Below are 22,208 nucleotides of genomic sequence, written 5' to 3'. Positions count from 1 at the left end.
GATGATACAGTATTGAACGCATTTGATTAATTTATGGTTTTGTTGAAATTGGTGGTAAAAGTCACATAGGCTTGGTCAATTTTGGAAGTTCATCCATGGTTTCTTGGATTATGGCAACTGGTTTAAAGTCATAGCCTTTTGTGGCCAGCATCAGGTCGTCTGGCACATTAACATGATGTGCCAGATAAGCTGATTGTAGTAAACAGTCTGTTTCCTTTTGTTATTTGCCTACAACACTTCTTTTTAGCCAAGCATAGACAACAGATACTGTAGATGCCATTTATCCGTCACTTGCCTTTTTATAGATTTCTAACCCTCTTCATGACAAAGAAACAGTGGAACAAATTGAACTCTACTACGAGAGATGTATGGACATTCAAGAAATAGTTTATGAGTACAGATATATTGTAAGGCAAGGCGAAAAAGCGCTAAGAAATTGTAAGTGTTGATCTATGAGATACGAATTTTAAACTGTCATCTTTGGAGACCTGTTTTCTTTCCTTTTACCAGAATCTGGATAACAGTCATCAAAAGTAAACTTAAATTCAGCCATAATAAGAAAAAAGGCAATTTGAAGAGTTTAGCCTTGTTACTGGTAGCTAAAACTGTGGTTTTGTCCCTGCGAAGACTTTTGTGCCATGGAATACAAACTTAAATCATGTTCTTGATATTTCTTCTCTAATAAGACAGGTGCATAAAGGGACAAAGAAACACTTTCAAGCTTACATGTAAGCTATTCAATGCCTTTCTTCCGTTTCATTCCCAAGTGACCCTAAAGGCACATATATTTTAAGCCGTTTCCCAAAAATGGGTGGGTTTTGGTGGAATGGCTCTGCCACAGTTGCCTAATGTGCAGTAATTGAAGCTTTATACCAAAGCAACCGCTTTAGTGAAAGAAGATTAACATATCTTAGATGTGTGCTGAAAACTAGCTTATGTTTCCAATTAGAATTTGATTGCATGCATTGTGACCAGAGTCTGGAAGAGAGTAGAAGAAATTTTATGTAAGTGGGTTGTGCTAGCTCTGTGAGTTTTTAGCACTACTTTGTGTTAAGTATGTGCTCATCTTGTCTGTGAATTTTTAGTTTACCCTAGAAACATCTTTTTTTCTACCAGAAGCTTTTTAAAAAATCAGCCAAGTCAGCTCTCATGCCTTAAATATGTTTTTTCTCTAGGTTACTATGAAAACTATTATTTGGAGTTGATTTACAAATATGGAGAAAAATCCAAATGTGATGCCTTCATGTGGGGTAAAGAGCTCAGGGAAAAGTACCACACTTTGTTCAAACTCTTACAAGAGATGGATTTCAGTGCTTCAGATGGTAATCATATTTTATTTTATTGTTCTTAAAAAATGCCACAATATATGTCATGTAAGTTAGTATGCTTTGACTTCAGTTCATGCTTAATACATCTTTTTTTCATATCAGCTAACATAGTAAAGGAGCGTTATGTGGCTTATATGTTGTGCTGCAAATGAAGGATGGCTTATTATGTAGAAGGAAATAGAGATATCCTTATGTTTTTAGTGGTTAGCTACTTTGAGATGGTCTTTTGGATTTTTATTCACCCTTCCTATTCAATAGTACCTTGTATCTCTAGGAATTTTGGTTATCTGCATTGAGACTACCATTCAGCATGAGAAATAACAGAATCTGTCTTAGTCCCATTAAATTAAGGAGGAGAAATTGGTTCCTAATTTTAACTCTTGCAATAGTTGTGCATCCTATGTTTTATTTTTAGTGTTAGAAAATGGAAGTGACACAGTTCTAGAAGTTGGACGGAGGATATTTGAGAAGGTTGCAAAGGGTTTGTCCAGCGCCGATGGCCTCAGCAATATGGGCTCCTCTGTCCCTCTCTTGGTGGATTCCAGTTGTTGTGGATACCATAAAGCTTCCTATTTCCTTGCAGTTATATTCGAAACAGGGCTCGGTGTGTCTGTGGATCGTACAAAGGTAGTATATTTAATATGTTTGGTTATGTCTGTGAAATTAATTACCTTTAAAGGCAATTTAGAAATGGGATGAATTTATGATCAATTAAATTTAATAATGTGAAATGGCCTCCAGATCCAGGCTGTTGTTGAAGGGATTCCCCAATACAGCTTCTCCTAAATAGCCTGATGGCAGTGACATCTTTATGAAGTCCTGATAGTGGGAATCTTTATCCTGCTCATCCAGAACAAGGAAATCAATGATTCAGTAAGACCTAAAAATGGTGGTAAAGTGAACAGCATGGAACATACTGCTTTTTCCAGTCACTGAGAAAGTAGGATGAGGTAATAACCCTTGAGTCACCCACAGTCATTTGTAGATGGGTATGAAAAAAGTCTTATGTCAGGCAAATCTCCTAAAGTAGAAAGGTTGCATAGTACAGTCAGGAAAGAAGTCCCATTTTGCAGCATGCAAAAATGTGGCCATGACTATATTATGGTCAAATGATTAAAGGTAACCAAAGTAGAACAGTTTTCTTTTGGAAGAATCTGACCATGCTTCAGCTGAGCAGCTGCAGAGTGTGTGAACTCCCGACCTTTTAGGCAAATAACTGAAATGATTCCATGCGATTCCATTGCAAGGTCAAATAAAGGTGAGGTGTTTATATATCACTGGAAGAGGGCTATACTGAAATTGCCAACAGATATTTAATTGTGATATAATAGTTTAATATAAAATGGTCATAAAGAATAGCAGATCTGCCTAATGTGGTTACAGGATACTAAATCAGAAGAACCCCCGAGGCCAAGCTCACTCCAGTTTCTCTAACACAAGAAACCTTAGACAGGAGCCTTTTTTATACCCTGATTATGGAGTATACCTAGTGCTAATTATGGAGGCTAAGTAATTTCATTATTGGATCTGCTTCAGATAGCATAGGAAATAATTTAATATCCAGCGCAGATGGGATATCACTGTTTTTATTACTGTGCAGGTGAAAAATAATAGTAGTGCTGAAAATGGTTTTGGCAAACGTGCGGTACCTAGACTATTTCTACCACCAATTAACATGTATCTCAAGGGAGTTTTGTGCTGAAACCTTGTCAGCCTCAAGTCCCATCCTTCTAGTCCTGTCAAATCCTTAGGGTAAGATTTTCAAGTGCTGTTTGTTAAGTTCCTTATGTTTCCACTGAATTCAGTGTGAAAACTCCAGTTGACATCAGTAAGACTAGTTAAGTCACTGCTGGGTATAAAAAGTGTCAGAGTATAATTAACACTACAATAAAGTGGCATTAAAAAATTGCTGCACACTTAGTGGTAGCAGAATAAGAGCAATACTTGAGAAGTATTTAGAGAGTCTAGTTTTTCTTTCAAATATTTCTGTACATATAGAAGACATTTTGACTGCTTTAGGGCTGTGCTTGATCTTGTAACTGTGTTTACATGGTACAGCTAGTATTATCAGCTACCAGTTTGAACGCTCTGTTCCCTGTAAACCTCCACTGAAGTGCTAAACTTGTGAGATGTGCAGTGAATTCACTCTTGTTTATGTCTGTTGATTTTTGCCAGGGGCTGTTGTATAGTTTGGTTGGCGCTCAGGGGAATGAGAGACTTGCTGTGATGAATCTTGGCTATAAACATTACCAAGGCATTAATAACTATCCACTTGATTTGGAGCTGTCGTATGCTTATTACAGTAATATTGCAGTAAAGACATCGTTGGATCAACACACTATAAAAGGGGAACAGGTAAAAGAGTTTAAAGTGTATCTGAATTTGTTTTCTGTGCAAATGACTTTTCATATATTAATATTAATTATGTGGCCAGAACATTTTTGTCTTGATTTACAAATATTAACTCATCTGATTGATGTCCCTACCCATGGGGGTGTTGGATTAAATGATCTTTAAAGGTCCCTTCCAACCCAAACCATTCTATGATTCTATGATTGTTACAAAATCCCCCAAATTATGTGTAGGTATCATTACTCTGTTTCTTAGTGAGGGGGAAATCAAATCAAAGCTAGGCTCAAATCCTCAGAATTGTCCACATGCCTGTCTTTCAGTAAAGTCTAAGTCTTATTCTTGGGCCTCATTCAGATTTTTAATTATTAATATAATTGGATGTGTTTATTAAGCAACTCATCTGCTGTTTCAGTAGCCTAACATCATGAAGTTCGTGTAAAAGATGAATTGTCCTCTCCATACTTATACCTTCTCTATAATCAAATGTAAAGAGTTGTCTGTTAAATAGCTATCTGATGAGATAAAGTTACAGTGAAATGATTTTAGAATGAGCTGCTAAACAGGAGGGAACACAACTTTATCTTGAAAGAATACTCAAGGTAGGCCAGTACTAGGATCCTGGCTTTTCAGAAATAATAATGTACAAAAAATAGAGAGATTTTGATTGCTGAAGAACCAAAAATCAGCAGACAGCCACCTAGATAAGAGTTCTGTAGGGCAGGTTTTCATCAAGCTTTCTGCCAGCCTTTTTTTATCTTTTAAGAGAGATTTCTATAGAAACTAAAAAGTCTTAAAAGGCTTAAAAGCACTTCTTTGCTATTATTAAGTGCATTTAAAACTATAAAGGGCGGGGGGGTCGGGGGTCAGTTGTTGACGTCTTGGCATATCTTTCCAGTGTGGCGTGGACTTACAGTTTTGTACTGTAACAAAGCAGTAAATGGTTTTTACGCTGGATGTAAGGATGGTTCTTAGTGCACTGGCCAGCAGAGGGGTGCTGACAATTTTAAACCACAGTATTGATCATGAATTTTTAGGGATAAACAGGAAATGGGCAACATTTTCATTTTGGTGGCAGATGTATGAATTCATTGTGTAAAAATTTTTTTCTGTTCACCTACTCTTCAGGCATTTGTTGAAACTATAAGGCTGATGGATGATGAGCTGCTAAAAGCTCAAACAAAAGAAAATGGTGATGTCTTTATGTGGTTAAAACATGAAGCAACAAGAGGAAATGCAGCTGCACAGGTATAAAGTAATACATTTCCCCTTTCTTGATTTTATACACACATCTTGTATGTACATCTATGGACTATGTAGAAATCTTGTGGAAGAGAGTGAAGCAGACAGATGTTTTCTCTTTTCACCCAGAATTGCTTCTTTTTTATGAGCTTGAACTATTTCCCATGTTTCTGTCTGATAATATCCAGTGACCATGCAAAAAGCTAGAAGAGTGATGCAAGGCAAAAGGAACCTCCTTTTCTGATCATTTTCCCTGGGTTTGTGTTTGACACAGTGCAGTTACTGCTGCTGATCTGAGACCAGCAGCAATATGTTGTAATACTGAGCCGTTTGCACGCATCAAATCTGCCTTTATCACTTACCTCTGCCCTTAAATCAAGCCAGACTTTTGTGGTACTGACAGCTGTAAAAAATATCCCTGCTGTAGATTTAATATCAGTACATTTCACCACTGGGAAGCCCTCTGAATATTCCTGATAACCAGTTGTTTTCAAACTGTTGAGGACATATAACTAGTTTCTTCACATATTTAAAATCTATTTAAGCCTGCAAAAGTCTGCTCCTGCAATTCCAGTTTCAATACTAGCATTTATAACATTAGTGCTTACGCTGGTTTCTTGTAGCAACGATTGGCTCAGATGCTGTTTTGGGGCCAACAAGGAGTGGCAAAAAATCCTGAAGCTGCAATAGAATGGTATGCAAAGGGTGCAATAGAAACAGAAGATCCAGTGTTAATATATGATTATGCCATTGTGTTATTTAAGGTAAGTCACATTTCATATTTTCACTTCCAAAAAATCGTTCCTATGTCATGGATGTTTGTAAGTTATCTGTAGTGACACACTGTAAGAGTGTATACAAGTGCTTTTAGATTTACTCTGAAAATCAGTCAAGAGTTACAAAGCTAATGTTGATTTTTACCAGATATACACAAAAATTTTAAAAAGAGCAAGTTAAAAGCAGTTGTGTCACTTTGTTCCTGGACAGATTCAGGATTAAAATACCACCTAAATTGTGGATCCTAATTTTTCCTAATGGCTTGTCACCTCAAAAATCTAACCAGCTAGTAGGCATAGGGCTTGATGTAGAGATGTAGGTGAAAGTTCAATCCTTTCTTAGAATGCTCTTTACTAGATCTCTGGGAATTTTTTTTTTGAGTGGGAATTAAATAGCCTCTGCATGTAGTTAGTTCTTCCCTGTAAGAAGCAGTAGATGGCAGAGGCTAAACTCAGACATAACCCCAGGTGAGTCAAATAAGTTGTGTCAGCTAAGCGGTGTCACGCATGAGACATTCAACAGTACTAAAGGTTAGATACATTAGTAAAGAACCATTAGGTCTTCATCTCATTCCTTTGACAATGGAGGGCTGTTCTCTACAACATGCTTGTTTAAGTTTTGCTTGTGTTATTTTTGAGCACCCATAGTCTCTTTGACCCGTGTCTGGAATTAATTTATATGGGCATCATCAACATAACGTCTGTGTATATCCTCTGGAGACACTCTGACATCCTTTTTCAGGAAAGCTGAGAGCTCCTACTCATTGCCGAATTGTGAACAATCTATGCACCTTTGAATGCTATTCATTCTTCCTTAGTTGCCAAAAATTAAAGATCCATGATATTGTTTACCCATAAAAATCACTTGGATTGACTGGTGAAATAATTTTTCCTAGACTGAATCACTGAGATTTTGTAAAGCTGTGAGTGAAGGATGAGCACGAAGCTGCTTTTTTTGTTGTAGCTGTTTAAAGCCAAATAACACCTAGTAAATAATAGTATCAATGTTAAATGCATCTTGAATGTGTATATGTGAATTTTCATTATGTATTCTTTATTTGTTTCACACATCTATTTCCTAGGGCCAAGGTGTGAAAAAGAATACAAAACTTGCTTTGGAATTGATGAAGAAGGCAGCAGCCAAGGTGAAATGTAATATTTCTTTGTAAAAGTCCTATACCAGGTGCTAATAATAATGAACTCTGATTTATATAAAATGCCTATTAGCATAATTCTGGGTAAATACTGGTTGCTTCTCCCAGTGTCTTCACCATGAATGGTGAAAGTCTTATTTCCCCAAACTGAGAGACTAGACCACTCAAAATCAGCCAAAATGTCTATGAAAAAAAAAGAATTCTCTCTACTTACATCTTTTGGAACTTGATGATAGTTAAGTGACTTAGAGAGTGAATAGTTGATCCAGGAGTATGTTTTTTCCTCATGTTCCTAAGCATTTTCTTCTAGACCATACTAAGTATGCTTTCTCATAGGAGTGCCTACCAGGCTCGAGCTTTTGACATGGTGATCTCTCCAGAGTCAGGTAGAAATAACTGCCATCTTTGAAAATCCATGCCAGCAGGCTTTGTTATAATAACAAAACATCTTTAAGTTGTAATGTGAATGAAAAAGAGTAAGGACCAAGGTCTGGATTGTACTTCTGCAGTCTGCACTGAGTGATGGTGCATTCCTGCAGCACAAGAGCTGAATGCACAAGCATGGTGGCTTCCTGTCCCACCACCTGTGAGCTGTGGCAGTTTATGGCTAGTTCTCTCTGCTTAGAGTTAGGACTCCTCCAGGGGATGCTGGTGACTGGAAAAAGACTGTATGCGCTCTCTCTGGCCAGCTCTTCTCTACTTCAGGGAGAAAACCTGGATGTCCCAAAGCCTTCTGTTTTTTCCATAGCAGGGGGAAACATTGGCAGGCACCACAGAGAAGAGGAGCTTTGCTCCATTTAATGATCTAGTACAGCCATATTACCCAGGCCATTATCTGGTCCTTAGTATAAAAATGAGTACCTAGACCTTGAATACCTTCCTAGCTCTAGAACCAGAACCAGTTAAATGGCTGACAATGACAATAGGACTTCACTGCTAACCACCATCAGAAGAGAATTGTGCTAGTTCTATCATTCTTTTGAAACAGGAGAGACTACCTGTTCTACTGCCTGTTTGGGAAAGGCTTGAATAAACTGAGTGGCTTTCACAGTGTAATCAAAATTCTCTTGATTCAGGATCTGAGGAACAGATTCCAGGAAGTATGCTAGAGACAACAATTTCCTTACTCTCCTTGAACCCAGATACTTATGGTTTTATGCTCCAGTGCACATCTTCTATACAAAAATAACACCATAATTATTGAAAAGTTTAACTGCTTTTGCATTTTAATAAGTAAGTTAGTAACACTCTTTAAATCTGAAAGGAAAAGGAATCCTTTTCCAGACGGCCTTTGTAAGTGCCGGTAGTATGTATTTCTTTCTACAGAGATTACAGAAGGAGACTGCAGTGTAGAAGCCAACAGTAGCAAGCAAATAACTTGTATTTGTGCACTGAGATTTTTTAGGCAGTTTTTACCTTATGTCACTGTTCTGGCATGGTTGCTGTTAAACATACATTATGAAATAGGAGTAAATAGCATGTTCACGTTTATTGGTACAGAGTAATTTGAACTGCTGGCATACTTCAGCGACCATGTGATCCACCAGTTTATGCAGGGAGACAGTGACTCATTGCAACCAAAATAAAAACTGTCCCAGGAAGATTTTCTCCTCTTGATCCGTAATTATTGATGCAAAGATGCAACTTAGCATGTAGCACTATCTTAAGCAGATCTGTACGATGTTGGTCAAACACATTTTGAAACAACATCACAAAGCTCTGTGTTCATTGCTTCCTATTTATTCTTAGGGAAATGTTCTAGTTTAAAAGAAGCGGTTTTTTTAATTGCTAATCCTGTCAACCAGGTTCTGGAAGTTCACAAGAATAGGTGTCCCTTTTTGGTTTTGCAGAGGAAACAGGTGAAAAACAGTCACAGTTTGTTCTTGTCAACAAGTACAAATATGAATGCAGACATGGCTGAGACTCTATAGAATAAGACGACGCTGGAGTCTTATTCCGTGCTCTCAGTATGAGGCCACAAGGAAGAATCGTGTGAAAAAAAGCCAGCAAACCTTTATATCCCTTAGTTCTAGATCAGTGTAATTTTGGCTGGATCCTTGTGCCAGGCATCTAGAATCTAGGCAAGGTCACAAGAGCACCCAAAGTTGAGCAGCAGGTTGGAATTGTGAAGTGACCCAAAGCAGAATCAAACATGTGACCTGACTGTTCTTCTCCTTCTCTAAGGGCTTGCCCCAGGCAGTGAATGGATTGGGATGGTATTACCACAATTTTAAAAGAGACTACAGAAAAGCAGCCGAACACTGGTTAATTGCTGAAGAACTGGGAAATCCAGATGCATCGTACAACCTTGGTGTCCTTTATTTAGATGGGATTTACCCTGGAGTACCTGGTAGAAATCAAGTGAGTAAATATTTAATAATACTATTTCTTACATTAAGGCCCAGTTTAGAAGATTTTGCTTCATTCTTGAGACTGCTGTGTTCACTGAGTCGGATTTTGATACCTTTTATCACAAAGAAGGGTGCTACTGGGGAATTCAGTCAGATTGCTTAGAGAGAGGGTTGTTACTCAAATATCTCAGTCATACTTATGTACATGTGTTTGTGTTCCTTTAATTTAGAAGCAAAAAGCGTGCAGGTTTAGCTCCAGGGACTGCCTCTGCTTTCCTCCTTCCAGTGACAGCAACCAGGATAGTGTGTGCTCTCACATCATGTGATCCTTTTGGTTTCTCTCAGTTTTAGATTGGAAAGTATATAGGAAAAGGATGCTTTCCACAATAGATGAAAGCAGCAGAACCTTGTCTCTGAACTCGTGAACAGCTATGCTACATTCACATAGCTTCTGTGAACCTCAGAACTGCAGTGAAAGACCTTCAAGCCAGACTTGCAAATGTACCTATTTAATGCAGTCCTGGTAGACTGCAGTATTTTGGTTTGTCTTTCTGTGACATAGCCCATTTATAACTTTTTTCATTGATATGTGCAAAATTAATTTTCCCCTAATAGGAACGGTCTACTTTGGTTATATTCCTTTTAATTAACTAGGTAGTTTATGACCAACAGCACAAACATAGTGAGGTAGGCTGTAATAAATGCAAGCAGACCTTGTGCTTGCAGCTGAAAGATGTTTCCAGTGTGGCCTGTGAGGTCTGAGATCTGGATATACTCCAGACGGTGAGCATTTCTGCTGCCAACAGCAGCAGTACTTGCCAACGCGTGCATTTGGCAAACACGTTTTCCTTCCCTGGGGACCAAAATACACATTTCAGAGTGGACTGATTCCAAGTGTACATCTAGAAGTGACCAGGCTTCTTTATTCACCAAAGCCATGGACAAGGAGAAGTACTTTGTTATGGCTGTGAAGGATACTCTGAAGTCCATGGTCACTCACAGAAAACATGTATCGATTAAAAATTTCCTGAAATAAATTATTTCAGGCTGTATGGTGCTTTGGTTCATGTTGCAGGTTACTGTTTCTGAGGGTAAAACATGGAGAGTCACACAGCCCTCTGGCTTCAGCAGCTCTGGCCCTGCCTGCTCGGCCTGTGTTATCTTTTATAAACCAGTTTCAGATGGTTGAGCACTGTGGTTGTGCACTGCTGGACACACTGAGCATTGCTGCTGTTCCCCAGCCTTCACTTAGGCATCGCCAGTGCAAAAGTCCCATTCTGTGTCTCTTGTCCAGGATCCCTTATTAATCTCCCTACTAGTGAATAACTAATTTTACTTTTATCAGTGCACACAAGACTTGCATGCTACCAGGTGTTAGTTACACATTTAGACACTTTTCTATTTGACATTCCGTATATTACCAGAATGTATGTTTTTAAAAACCTTTTTCCAGCCTAAACTATTAAAAAGTTAGAAGAAAGGAATTCATTTTCACCTAAGTACATTAGAAGTAGTTAAACTGGCTTGCCCTCATTAGCCAATTGCCTCTGCTAATTCATTTAATGAGATGAGACCTGGGAAATGGAACTCAATAAACTCAGTTAATAATGCAGGGTTGTTAACTGTGTCTTGTTTCTTCACAGACAGTTGCTGCACGCTATTTCTATAAAGCTGCCCAAGGAGGACATATAGAAGGGACTTTACGATGCTCTCTGTACTACATCACAGGAAATATGGAAGATTTCCCTAGAGATCCAGAAAAAGCTGTAATGTAAGGAATGAAACCATTTGTTAAAGGAAAATATATTTCTGGTGGGATTATTTTGATTATTGGTGACTTTTAAGTCCATAGTCTAAATATGTTGTACGTCATGGTGCTTACCTCCTTGACAAAAGTTCTGCAGTTAAGTTTGATCCACATTAATATGTGTATTATTTAAATGACCAGTAGATTTTGAGAGATGCTGAGTACTTTTAGTACTTTTTTTCCCAGAACAACTCAGAGAGACTGTATCGAACAACTCTGAGAGGTTGTATCTAACAAAGCCACGCTTATTTGATTTTCAAGAAATATCAGGCTCCTGATGTGGTAGAACTGGTATTTTGCATGAAGAAAAAGGCAGATAATTAGTTATAGCATGTATTAACTTCTGTTTGTTTTCTTAAAAAAAAAAAAAAGAAAAGAAAGAAAAAAAGAAAGTAATTTTGCCAAGAAAAAACACAGGATGTCTCTGATATGCTTATGGAGATGAATGGACAAAATGTTCTCATTCAGTCAACAGTTACAAGTCTGAGGCAGCAATTACTGTGAAGTCCCATAGTTTGTCTTATGGAAGAAGTCAGAAGGTGATCCCTTATCCTTTTGTGTCCTTTGAGTCAGTGTGAGTTGGGATAACATTACTGGAGCACAGCTGTTCATTTTTTATTGTTTGTTCTTTACTACAGCTGGGCAAAACACATTGCAGAGAAGAACGGCTACTTAGGTCATGTCATCAGAAAAGCTCTCAATGCTTATCTGGAACTTTCATGGTATGTTTGTTATGTTCTTTTCAAGTTTATTTTCTATTTTTCACTTTCTTTATAGCATGATAAAATAAAAAACATTGGGCCATCAACTCAAAAAACCACAAATAGCAGCACCACTGAAATCAGTAGCAAAACACCCATTGACATAAAGTGAAGGAGTTGACCCAAGGCATAATTCAATAGTTCTGACAGAATCAAGTGAAAAAGAGGGAGTTTGTAGGGTGAAATAGTGTTGTATCTGCTGTCTGTGATTTTCATCCTGGAATACTGTAGTGTGTAATGTGCACTGGATTAGTCAGAGGAGCACCCTTCACTTCTAATATTCCCTCTGTTCCAAAAACCATACTTTGCTTTCTCTCTTCTGTATAATTCCATGTCATGAGAAGTCAGGCTGCTGGATTAGATTTGTTCTTTTTTTTGTATATAGTTAGTATTATCTTTTCTGTAAAGTATAATAGGAGGCTACAATATCCAATGAACCAACTAAAAGGTTTCAGAATAGCCTCCAGGTTAATGCTCCATTTTTGCAGCAACCTGTCGGCATGGACATCAGATACTGTATGTGCAGGCATCAGAGTGGCATACGTAATTAAGACAATGGCTCGTTTAGTCCTGCAGCCTCCCCCTGCTAGTGCTTAATTAGTGCTTCAGGCTTAGGAGATCTACAAGAAACTGTTAGTGAACTGTTCTGGAGTAACCCATTCCTAGAAGTTTCTTTTTATTCGGTCCATCACGGACATTTCTCCTGAGACTTGACCTCACTTTTCAACACTGAAAGACTCCTAGTCAATATTTTTGTAGCATGTTCTGATGTCCAAGCTTGTGACTCTACCCAGCTCACTCTGCATACACTTGCATAAAAGTCCGGTGTATGTGACAGGTAGAGCATTAAGATCCCAGAAGGTCTGGTCTCAACAGCTAGGAGGAAAAATCTGCTGGGAGTCCCACCTGAGGTGCCAGTGACTGGGAGTGTATGGGTAGTTACTTATAAATACTGGTCCTAGTCATCTCTGGTTTTAGGAGTATGTTCATGTTGAAATCTTTCCTTCTGAATATTTCTTCATGTATCTTGCACAGGGGTAAATTGTTAGACTGCCAAGCAGACCAAGTAATAAGTGTTCCTCAGTCATTGGCATTAGCAGCCATGTGTTCTACACACCTGTTAGTAATGGTAGTTTCATCTTCAGAGACTGGTTTAAAGGCCTTAAATGTAGTTTCTTTCTGAATTGCCCTTTGAGACTTAAGGATCAGAAGAACTGACTTCCAAGTGTAGGTATCCTGAATTCCTCCTGTAGTGCCAGGTCTCCATTGTCCCAGGTGTTTTTATAGGACAAGTACAAGGAAGAATTTATAATCTTGCAGAAGCAGTTGGGAAACAGGAGGTTACACCTGCTAATTCTGTAAGGGCAACAGCTTTCACGATTTCATTTAAAGTTTCTTTTCTTAAGCACCTGCTCTTGAAGTCAAATGCATATTTAGCCATTTTTAATTCCAGTTATACAAACCATTGAACCCTGAAACTTGCCATGGTTTTAGCTTTGTGTTGTGGAGAAAATCATTGGAAGCATGACCCTTCAATAGGAAGCTTTAGTAAGAAAAAAGTACACCAAGTGGTTTTTTTGTCTTGTAATTTTAAAACCAAACACATGATTTTAAAGACTTCCTCTTAATTTTAATGCTTAGTCTTCATAATACTGAGTAGGTGAGTGATAGAGAACGTGAAAGACATGCTCTCCTCTGGAATAATGAGCAATGGTGTACCACTGTACTGCAATACTGAACCGCTATACTGCAAATGCAAAATTAGCCTTTATTACTTGCTTTACAGTCCGTGAGGTGTCTAGAGTCCATAGAGGGACTGAGACTGTTATTTTATTCGCCCATTCAAATATAATGAGAGACAATTCCTGTTCCAAAGAGCCCATAGTCTAAAAAGACAAGACAAATAAGTCGTAGAAGTAAAAGGGTAAAGCATACCAAAGAAGTACTCGGATGAATGATTGACAGATACATACACAGCTAAGTTAATATACGGATTTTTTTTTTTAGTGGAGGAGGTCAGAGTCTTTTAAGAATGTTTTATCTGAAACATTTAAATAGATAATTTGGCTTAATATCAATTCAACTTTATTATCAGTCTTGCACTTAGAGTAAATGCACACTGAGGCCAATCTAGGTTCAATGCAAGACAGACAACACTGCAAATTCTTGAGATCCAGCATGGCTTGTTACACCAAGCATTGCCAGTAGATGTAGCTGTTGTATGGGTTTGCCAGCCTCCTGCTTTTAAACCTTGTACCAAAATTTTGCTCTTAGGTGATCTTACCAATTTATTTGGTGGCATTTTTTAACTATAATTAAAATGCATGTTATTTTTGTTAGTTTTTTCACTATTTTTTTTTATCTAACATTAGGCATGAAGCTCTGTTGCATTATGTTTTAGCAGCTGAAACTGGGATTGAAGTGTCACAGTCAAATTTAGCACACATCTGTGAAGAAAGACCAGTAAGTAAATGTATTCACAACTCATTATCCTGAAACGAACACTTGTTAATAATAATGTGATCCTAATCTCTTCTCTGTGATATGAATAGGTCAATTATTTTCTTTCCAGGACCTCGCAAGGAAATACCTAGCAACCGATTGTGTTTGGAGATACTACAATTTCTCTGTTTCTCAAGTCAATGCACCATCATTTGGTATGTATAAGGAATACTTTCTGAATTTTAATTTTACCTTTTATTTTAATTTCAAAACCTATGTTTGTTACAACTTCTATGTGAGTGAGCAAGTTGAGGGAAGAGTAATCCCTGCTTATCATACATTTTCTTTTTAGTGTTTCGATAGGAATTTAAGAGGGAAAAAAGGTATTTTAAGAGTTGTGTTTCAGCACAGCTTTTGTGAGAATTTCCTTTTTATGGCATAAAATGGATAAAATTTGAATAAAATAAAATAAAAAAGCTACACTGTGAGAAGGGGCTAGATATTTAGGAGCCTGAGCAATTGACTCAAGGGTTAAGAAAAAAAAATATCAGTAGACTTTAGGAGCTCATGTTGTTTATTTTATCAAAGAGAAAAAGCAAAAGCAAATATACTTCCATATCATAATTGAGTCATGAGACTAAGGCTAAAGGATTCCTTATCTGATTTATTATGAATTTTTCTGTTAGGGTACAGAGTTTATCAACATTGGCACAGCTCACCTTGGGGAACTAAAGGATTCTCTGTTAAAAGAAAGAAATAAAAAGAAGGTTTACTTACATAGACGTTACATTCCTCTGGCCTTAAATTTTACTACATCTGTAACTTTAATGACTAAATCATTTTGGTGCATTTGTAAGTTATTCAATATTTGAAAACGTTGATCTGATTGTCTCACAAGAAGGTTTAAGCAAGTGCTTTGTCATATGCATGTGGAAAGGTGGAGTGTAAAAATAATTCAAACTATTCATTTAAATACACAGCAGCGCAGAAACTGAATGCCACATTGATACAGCCTGAAGCCACAGGAGCTGACAAACCCTGTCGGCTTTCATGAGGTGTTTGTAGATGCCTTAGCAAGGTGCAGTTTGGTTGACCCTTTGGGAGACCCACTGGTACAATCTTACGTTAAAGAAGCTTCTGAAGGTCAAACTTATGGGGTGAGACTGATTCCATTCAAGGAAAGAAGACTTGCTGGGTTCAGTAAGGGAAGGATTTTATTACTTTATGTTACCATGTGAGGAAGAGATAAGGGGAGTTTTATCTCAGACTCCTCTCTGCAGTAGTGGAGGATCAAATCCCCAGTGTAGGACCTGGGATGGAGAGTCTAACCCCGGCAGCAGAGATTTCCGGGGCTACGTTATTGGTGCAATGCAGGGTGAGCTCAAGGCCACTGCCTGTTGCAGGAGTGCTCTGTGGGCCAGGGCTGGAATGACACAGTTGGTGTGGTTGAGGGGAACTCTCTTCCTGATGATTCACTGCAGCGTTCATGGCCTTCCACTCTGCATCTGTGCCAGCTCGTCCACATACTCTTTCTGCCTTTGCTGTTGGATCAGTGACCGACTTGCTTCCTGGAAGAGCTCTGCTATAGTCCACTGTAAAAACTGGTGCGATTTCTAGGTAGCTGCCACAGAGGCACAAGGCAAGGTATAGAAGTGTTTCAGACCATTTGGGGAAAACTCAGGTGAGATAAGTGTAGACACGGTCATGGGAGCTTTTAAACTCTTTAGCATAGATTAGTGCAATGTCATGCTTGCTCCCATCTGGGTTAATGCCCACTCTGTTGGTGCATTTCATTACTGTGCAGTATCACAGAAAGATGTTTGTAAAATATTTGCTGGGCATTGCTTCCTTCTAGACCAGGAAAATTCTATACCTACCGTTGTCCTGGGTTGGGCTGGGTTTGAAACTAATGAAATTATCACCAGCAAAGTTCTGTAACTTTTGGGATGGGTTCAGCCACCATAGTGACAGGTACAGAACAAACACTTAGTGTGTTTTTAAGTCTCATCAAGTTAGTAGGGCTAGCCTGAATAATAAGGCTACAGGTTGCCCAAAGACAGATTCAGCAAGGGAAGAAGGAGTGCAGTATAAAGTCTCCAAGTCTCTGTTTTTGTGAAAGTAGCAATATCATTCACTAAATCAGAAACCATGAGAAATTTCATCCAGGATAAATATTTCCAGTGGGCAGGCTGATGTAAAGTAGTCACGGAGACAATCAGAGAGGAGTACCTTTTTTTTTAATATGGTGTTTTAAATAGAATTACTATTAACTTCTCAATCACAGTAATAGTTGGTTAATTCTATTTCTACAAATACTCTAAACAATCTGCTACTGGTTTCTTCCGCAGCTTATTTGAAGATGGGCGATTTCTACTACTATGGTTACCAGAACCAGACTAAAGACCTTGAGCTCTCAACGCGGATGTATGCACAAGCTGCATTAGAGGGCGATTCACAGGTGTGTCTGCCATTGTAACGTGTTTATAAAACACCAGAGTTTAGAAAAATCTGAGGATCTATCTGAGACTCGTTACTCTGCTTGGCTACATCTGCACTGAAGAAACCTGCTAGAATAAGTTATAATTATTTCAAGATACCTTGTGAGTCAGTTGTTGCTGTTTCATGATGACAGAAGGTACACTTAGGATAGATGGACGGTTCTAGAATTAGGCTATTTTGAAAGCTGATTGTGAATGGCCTAATTCAGTGCTACTTTACCCAGGCACAATTGATTCTGTTGTGACCTTGGTATTTTTGCTACTGCAAGGGGAAGAATTAATAGACTGCCGAGTTGTATTCCAGCCCTAGCCTCTGCTATTTTAGGATATAAACAAGAAGACTGGCCCATCTCCCTTGGTATCTTGAATGAATCCTAGGGTAAATTTTGTTCAGTCTACCAACAAAAGCTTAATCTTAAAATGCTTTATAATTAAAAGATACACCATATCACATTACCAAAGACATGCAGTGTTTCAACGCTGTCTCCTACCCTCAGACCCTCCTGGATTGTCCTGGGTGCAATATTCTGTTCTCCCTGTCCCTATGACAATGTCCCCAGACAATATCTTGCATGTAAATTTATTAGAGGGAGCACAGTTGGGTTCTGTTTTGAGGATATTGGGACAAAACATTACTGTTTAACTAGCAAGGGAAGAAGAGATGCATGAGCAGTTACTTTGAAGTCTGAAAGCCAAACTGATGGGGAATCCTGTAATACGTCTCCTGTGTGTTCATCTTCATGGCTCTGAAGAGACATAGGGATGCCTAAGACTTGTCCAAGCAGTCAAAACTGTTAAGATTAAGGACTTCAATTGTCTGGAGGAAATTTCAGCTTTCCATTTAGCTATTCAGATTTCTGTTAATCTATATTGCTACATGGAGGGGAATTAAACAGTAACAGAACAGGAATCCATTTCTGCTTTCAGTCTGTGTTTCCCTAGTAGATAAAAAATTACAGTTTGGTATGGTGGCTGTGTTTAAAGAGCAACTAAAAATGAGAAAGCTCAGATCTTTTTCCAGATGATTTCTAAGAAAACGGTGTCACAAGTGAATGTTAATTCTTTTGCATTTTCCGTATTTACCTCGGTATATGGTTAGAAGAAAAGGTTCTCATAATTATTCAGTGAAGATCACTTTATACTAAATTAATTTATAGAAGACGGTTATAATTATTTAGATACTTGATGCTTACAGTAGACCTTAAATATGCATATGAAAATTTAATGGTTAAAAAGTGTGTATGCTTTTTTATTGTTAGGGTTTCTTTAATTTGGCCCTTGTCATAGAAGAGGGCAACTCCATACCTTCCTACATTCTGGATCACTTGGAAATTGATCGGGCTTTGCATTCTAGTAATACATCACTTCTTCAGGAACTCTATTACAGGTGAGTCTTTTTTCCCCTTCATCAGCATCTTCTGTTTTTCCATATGAGTAGCATTTACTCTGGAGAAGAGCAACTCCCATAATTATTAACTTCGTTCACTTGTATGATTTAAAGCAGGTTAAGGTCAACATGCTTGAAATGCTTAAATTACCTAAATATATTTCAGCTTATGGCTGTTAGAGACCTGATTATATGTGGTTATCTGAAATAGCAGGGACTGGATTTAATGGTCCAGGAGATCTTTTCCAATCTGATACATTTAAGTTCCTAAGTTAGGCACTGACGATTTGTATAGAGTCCAAAACAATCTTTTAATGGTAAATATAGCATAATTTAATATGGAACTTAAAAGTATGTAACTGGGATTATGGCAGTCCTTCCTATTTATTCTGCAAAGATGTTCCAGCCTGGCACAGATGTTGTGGCACAGAATATTAGATATGAGAAGGTTACAGGTCTGCTGCCTGAACTGCCTGTGCCAGCACTGTTCATGCACAAACCACCTAGAGACCTCTGGTTCCAGTACAGAACTTAGGTTTCCTTTACCTGGGTAAAGCAACATGTGTTAGAAAGCACGGTGGGAATGGGAAGCTTACACAATATTTGGTGGATTTGTGGAATTGCCTTTGAGATATTTAAAGGGGGAGCTAACAGTTAATACACGAGGCTGTGAACCAAGAATGAGTGGTTTATTTTCTGTTTAGATACTGAGTGTTGTGGGACCCAAAAAAAAAGCGGAGATGATATCAACATTAAAACCTCATTTGTTGATTCACCAACAATCCACTGAAATTGTTCTTCACTGCAGTTAGCCTGAACTTGTACCCTAAATTACCTCCACTCCACATGAAATTACCAGTCAGATAAATAGGGCTTCTGGACCAGTTGGTCCATCTGGGATTGTAAGCTTGAGCCCAAATTCTGCCTTCACTTGTGCTGAATCCATCTGCTTTGCAGTGAGAGTAACTCCAGAGTTGACAGTGCTGCAGGGTTTTCCTATTGTCATACGCTTCTGTCTAGAAGGGCACGTACTTTTTTTTTTAAATATATATAAAATATTAAATAATATATAATTCTATACAAAAAGTATATATTTATATATACATTTTAATAGAAAACCATTTTTTATATTTATATATACACACCCCACCCCCACTCACCCCTCCTCCTCAGCTTGGTAGAAGAGAATCAATTTTAGCTTGAAATAAGTGCCTGTGATTTAGCTGTCTAAACTCCCCTAGTAGGTGAAAGTTACTCAGCTCACCCCACAACAGATGCCCGTAGCTAGTCAGCTAAAGCACTCTTTAAGCTCTGACTGCATTGTGTAGTACTCCATTGTCTCTAAAGGGGGTTTAGGCACCAGCATCCTGCATAGGCAACTAAATTTTGTACATCTAATCTTAAATCAAGTCCTACTGCTGTTGATTCACATTAGTTAGAACAAAGTATCTTGGGTACGACCTTGTACTGTGACTGCTTGGCAAGGGTAACCTGGATGCTTAGACCCATTGTTGACTAATAAGAAAATAAAAAATACACTCCTAGAGTAAGGTATTCTGTGCTTAATGAGGTTAATCTGGTATTTCTATGAATTTTTACTTCACCATCTGTGAGATAGTGATGGTACTATCTGCTTGTTTTTCTGGGTTACTGAGGTTCACTGCAAACCCATTTGAGATTCCCAGATGACAGATGCCACAAAATGGTAGAGGACGACTAATTAGGTGTTTTAATCTTCTTGTTGTAGGTGCTGGAATAATAGTAACCAAGAATCAATTAGTCCATGCTCATTAGCATTGCTTTATTTTTACATGAGAGTTTTCTGGAACAATATTTTACAATCTACTCTGGTATGTATTGCTCCTTTGGTACACGCACAGTTCATTTGGAGCACTACCTTGGCTTTGCACTGCTCTAATTATGTTTTTAAACTTACTGTCGCAGATCTACTTCATGGGAACCTTTCTTCTATCGATTCTGGTTGCATTTGCGGTGCAGTATTTTCAGGCTTTATCTGGTAAGTATTTGTCACAGGAAAACTGAAGAAAGAGGAGTGATCTTTTTATTTCAGTAAAAACTTCAAAAATAAAAGCAGGAATTCTAGATTTGGTAGAGGTACCTCTGAACAGCAGCTTCTTTGACACACAAGTTATTTTTTGATCAATAAAAGGGGTGGATGAAGCAAGGCATGGGTTTAAACCTGTTGGTTTGCGGAGAATTTCCTTTGATAAAGGAGTTTCTTAATAAAAACATTAAATGCAGGAGATTATGACTGGAAGTAAGAAATTATTTCCCACCTCAACATGTGGTGGTGTTAGAGTAATTATATGGCTTTGATTTTTTATGTTGTCACCACAATATGCAATGAGACTGTGTTCTTTGTTTCATATGACTGGATCCATTCAGATACAAGGTGAGAGAAAAAGTGAGGTTCAGAGAGCTGGTACATTGGAGTAATTTAGGAGGCGGCAGTTCAGCCTCTTCAGACCAGTAGCAGAATCAGTAAATACATTCAATCAGCACTTGGAGACTCCTCGTGTCCTAAACTAGGAAGGTTTGCTCTGTGTTCTCTTTTCTGATGGGACAGAGAATATTAAGGGACAGAAAACCAAGTGCCAGACTTCAGTCTGTTAAAACTCCCATTATTTTTTTACCATATTGAAAGAGATATCAGAGACAAAGCTACATTGCTCAGGAAAGGGGAAAAAAACCCATGCCATCACATGCAAAAATAATGAGTTGTCATTTAAAAAGCATTGCCAGCTTCAACCAAGTGTTTCACTTCAAATCGCAAAAGAGGGTCTTGATTGGGAAGTTGTGAAATGAATATTACCAGTTGTGAAAAGAATTTCTTCCATTAAGTATATTTTCTTATGTTGTGGTTTAACCCCAGTGGGCAGCTTAAACCTATGTCAGAAAATACTGTTTTCTGACATATGTCTGTAATAAAATACAGAAAAAATTACTTTCCATGTTGACAACTTACACCTACAGGGAATAGTATTTAAAAAAACAACCCAAAACACTATTAAATATAAAAAGATTATTTGAATTTTTAATTCCTAGGTAGCATTTAAGACATATAGCTGTGAATAATATGCTGACTCTGGAAATAATTCTGAAACCCTGCTTTCTTTTCTTACTAGCTATAATTTATGTAACTTGGGAATCATACTACATGTGTACAAAGTATATAGTTAAAGTTACAGAGATACTTTTATTTCAATATTTCCTAACCTTTGAGTATTATTTTTATATGTGATTTTATATATCCACATAATATTTAAATATTGATGCATAGATTTCCTAGACCCAGCGGGGTCTTTTTTAATAATTTCTTTTGACGCTTTTCCAAAGCCCATAATTCTCCTGGAACAAGATCAGAACCATCGTCAGATGAACCTTCTTCCTCAGGGAGTAGCAACGAGGATGCTACCAGACTAGTACAGCAAGATGAATCTACTTTTTCAAACAATTTATCACAACAGCAGTCAAACCCTCAGAATCCTCTTGGTACGAGCTGAAGTGTCGTTTTCTTAAGGTTGACGTCCCCTTGTGAAGATGGGATGTAAACAACTACAGATCTAAGAACTGGCAACCAACCCTATTAGTGGCATTAATAAGGCAGTCCAACAGCCAAAATTGTAGGGAAATTCACTGATCTTATTTCTCCACTATAGAGAAAAAACATCCCTATAATTTAATACTCCAAACAGATAATGCAGATTATCTCATTATACCCAACACATGATCCTACTGTATTTCATTGAAGGACGGGAAGAAAACATGCAAAGTCTTCGCCTAATTGAAGAATGAGCAAACCTCCTACTGGTTTTGATGAAGAAGTTTTACACATCTAATATTTTATTAAATTGCCTTTACTGCATTTTTACCGGTGAAGTTACCAGAGTTTTCCAAGTTGGAAGCATGGAAATTACATAAAAGTGAAACCCAGTCACCAGCACTTTCCAAGTTCCGTGGCACACCAGCCAGGACTTTGCTACATGCAGTGATAACAGTTAGGTTTTTGGCATTTTGTATTCCATCCTAACTCTGATGCGAAAAGTGTTTTGTTGGGAAAGAAAAACACCAGGAAGATTTGCAATATGATCA

General features: G+C 37.9%; 1 protein-coding gene across 1 annotated transcript in view; it reads left to right on the top strand.

Annotated features, from left to right (window-relative positions):
• Nucleotides 1–21,769, top strand: part of SEL1L3 (sel-1 suppressor of lin-12-like 3 (C. elegans)) — a 31,498-nt gene extending 9,729 nt beyond the window's left edge. Inside the window, exons 7-23 of the mRNA XM_010576870.1 lie at nt 306–438; nt 1,176–1,322; nt 1,744–1,955; nt 3,504–3,683; nt 4,806–4,925; nt 5,543–5,683; nt 6,778–6,840; nt 9,034–9,210; nt 10,844–10,971; nt 11,646–11,729; nt 14,141–14,231; nt 14,341–14,425; nt 16,559–16,668; nt 17,968–18,095; nt 19,843–19,945; nt 20,040–20,112; nt 21,453–21,769. Coding sequence (XP_010575172.1) covers nt 306–438; nt 1,176–1,322; nt 1,744–1,955; nt 3,504–3,683; nt 4,806–4,925; nt 5,543–5,683; nt 6,778–6,840; nt 9,034–9,210; nt 10,844–10,971; nt 11,646–11,729; nt 14,141–14,231; nt 14,341–14,425; nt 16,559–16,668; nt 17,968–18,095; nt 19,843–19,945; nt 20,040–20,112; nt 21,453–21,619 — 2,142 coding nt within the window. The 3' untranslated portion in view covers nt 21,620–21,769. The remainder of the gene's footprint in view (nt 1–305; nt 439–1,175; nt 1,323–1,743; nt 1,956–3,503; nt 3,684–4,805; nt 4,926–5,542; nt 5,684–6,777; nt 6,841–9,033; nt 9,211–10,843; nt 10,972–11,645; nt 11,730–14,140; nt 14,232–14,340; nt 14,426–16,558; nt 16,669–17,967; nt 18,096–19,842; nt 19,946–20,039; nt 20,113–21,452) is intronic.
• Nucleotides 21,770–22,208: the final 439 nt, after the last annotated feature.

This window comes from Haliaeetus leucocephalus, unplaced genomic scaffold, assembly GCF_000737465.1.
Source record: "Haliaeetus leucocephalus isolate CR32 unplaced genomic scaffold, Haliaeetus_leucocephalus-4.0 Scaffold545, whole genome shotgun sequence".
NCBI lineage: Eukaryota > Metazoa > Chordata > Aves > Accipitriformes > Accipitridae > Haliaeetus > Haliaeetus leucocephalus.
Note: the sequence above shows the minus strand (reverse complement) of the source record. Positions and strands in the feature narration are given on the sequence as shown.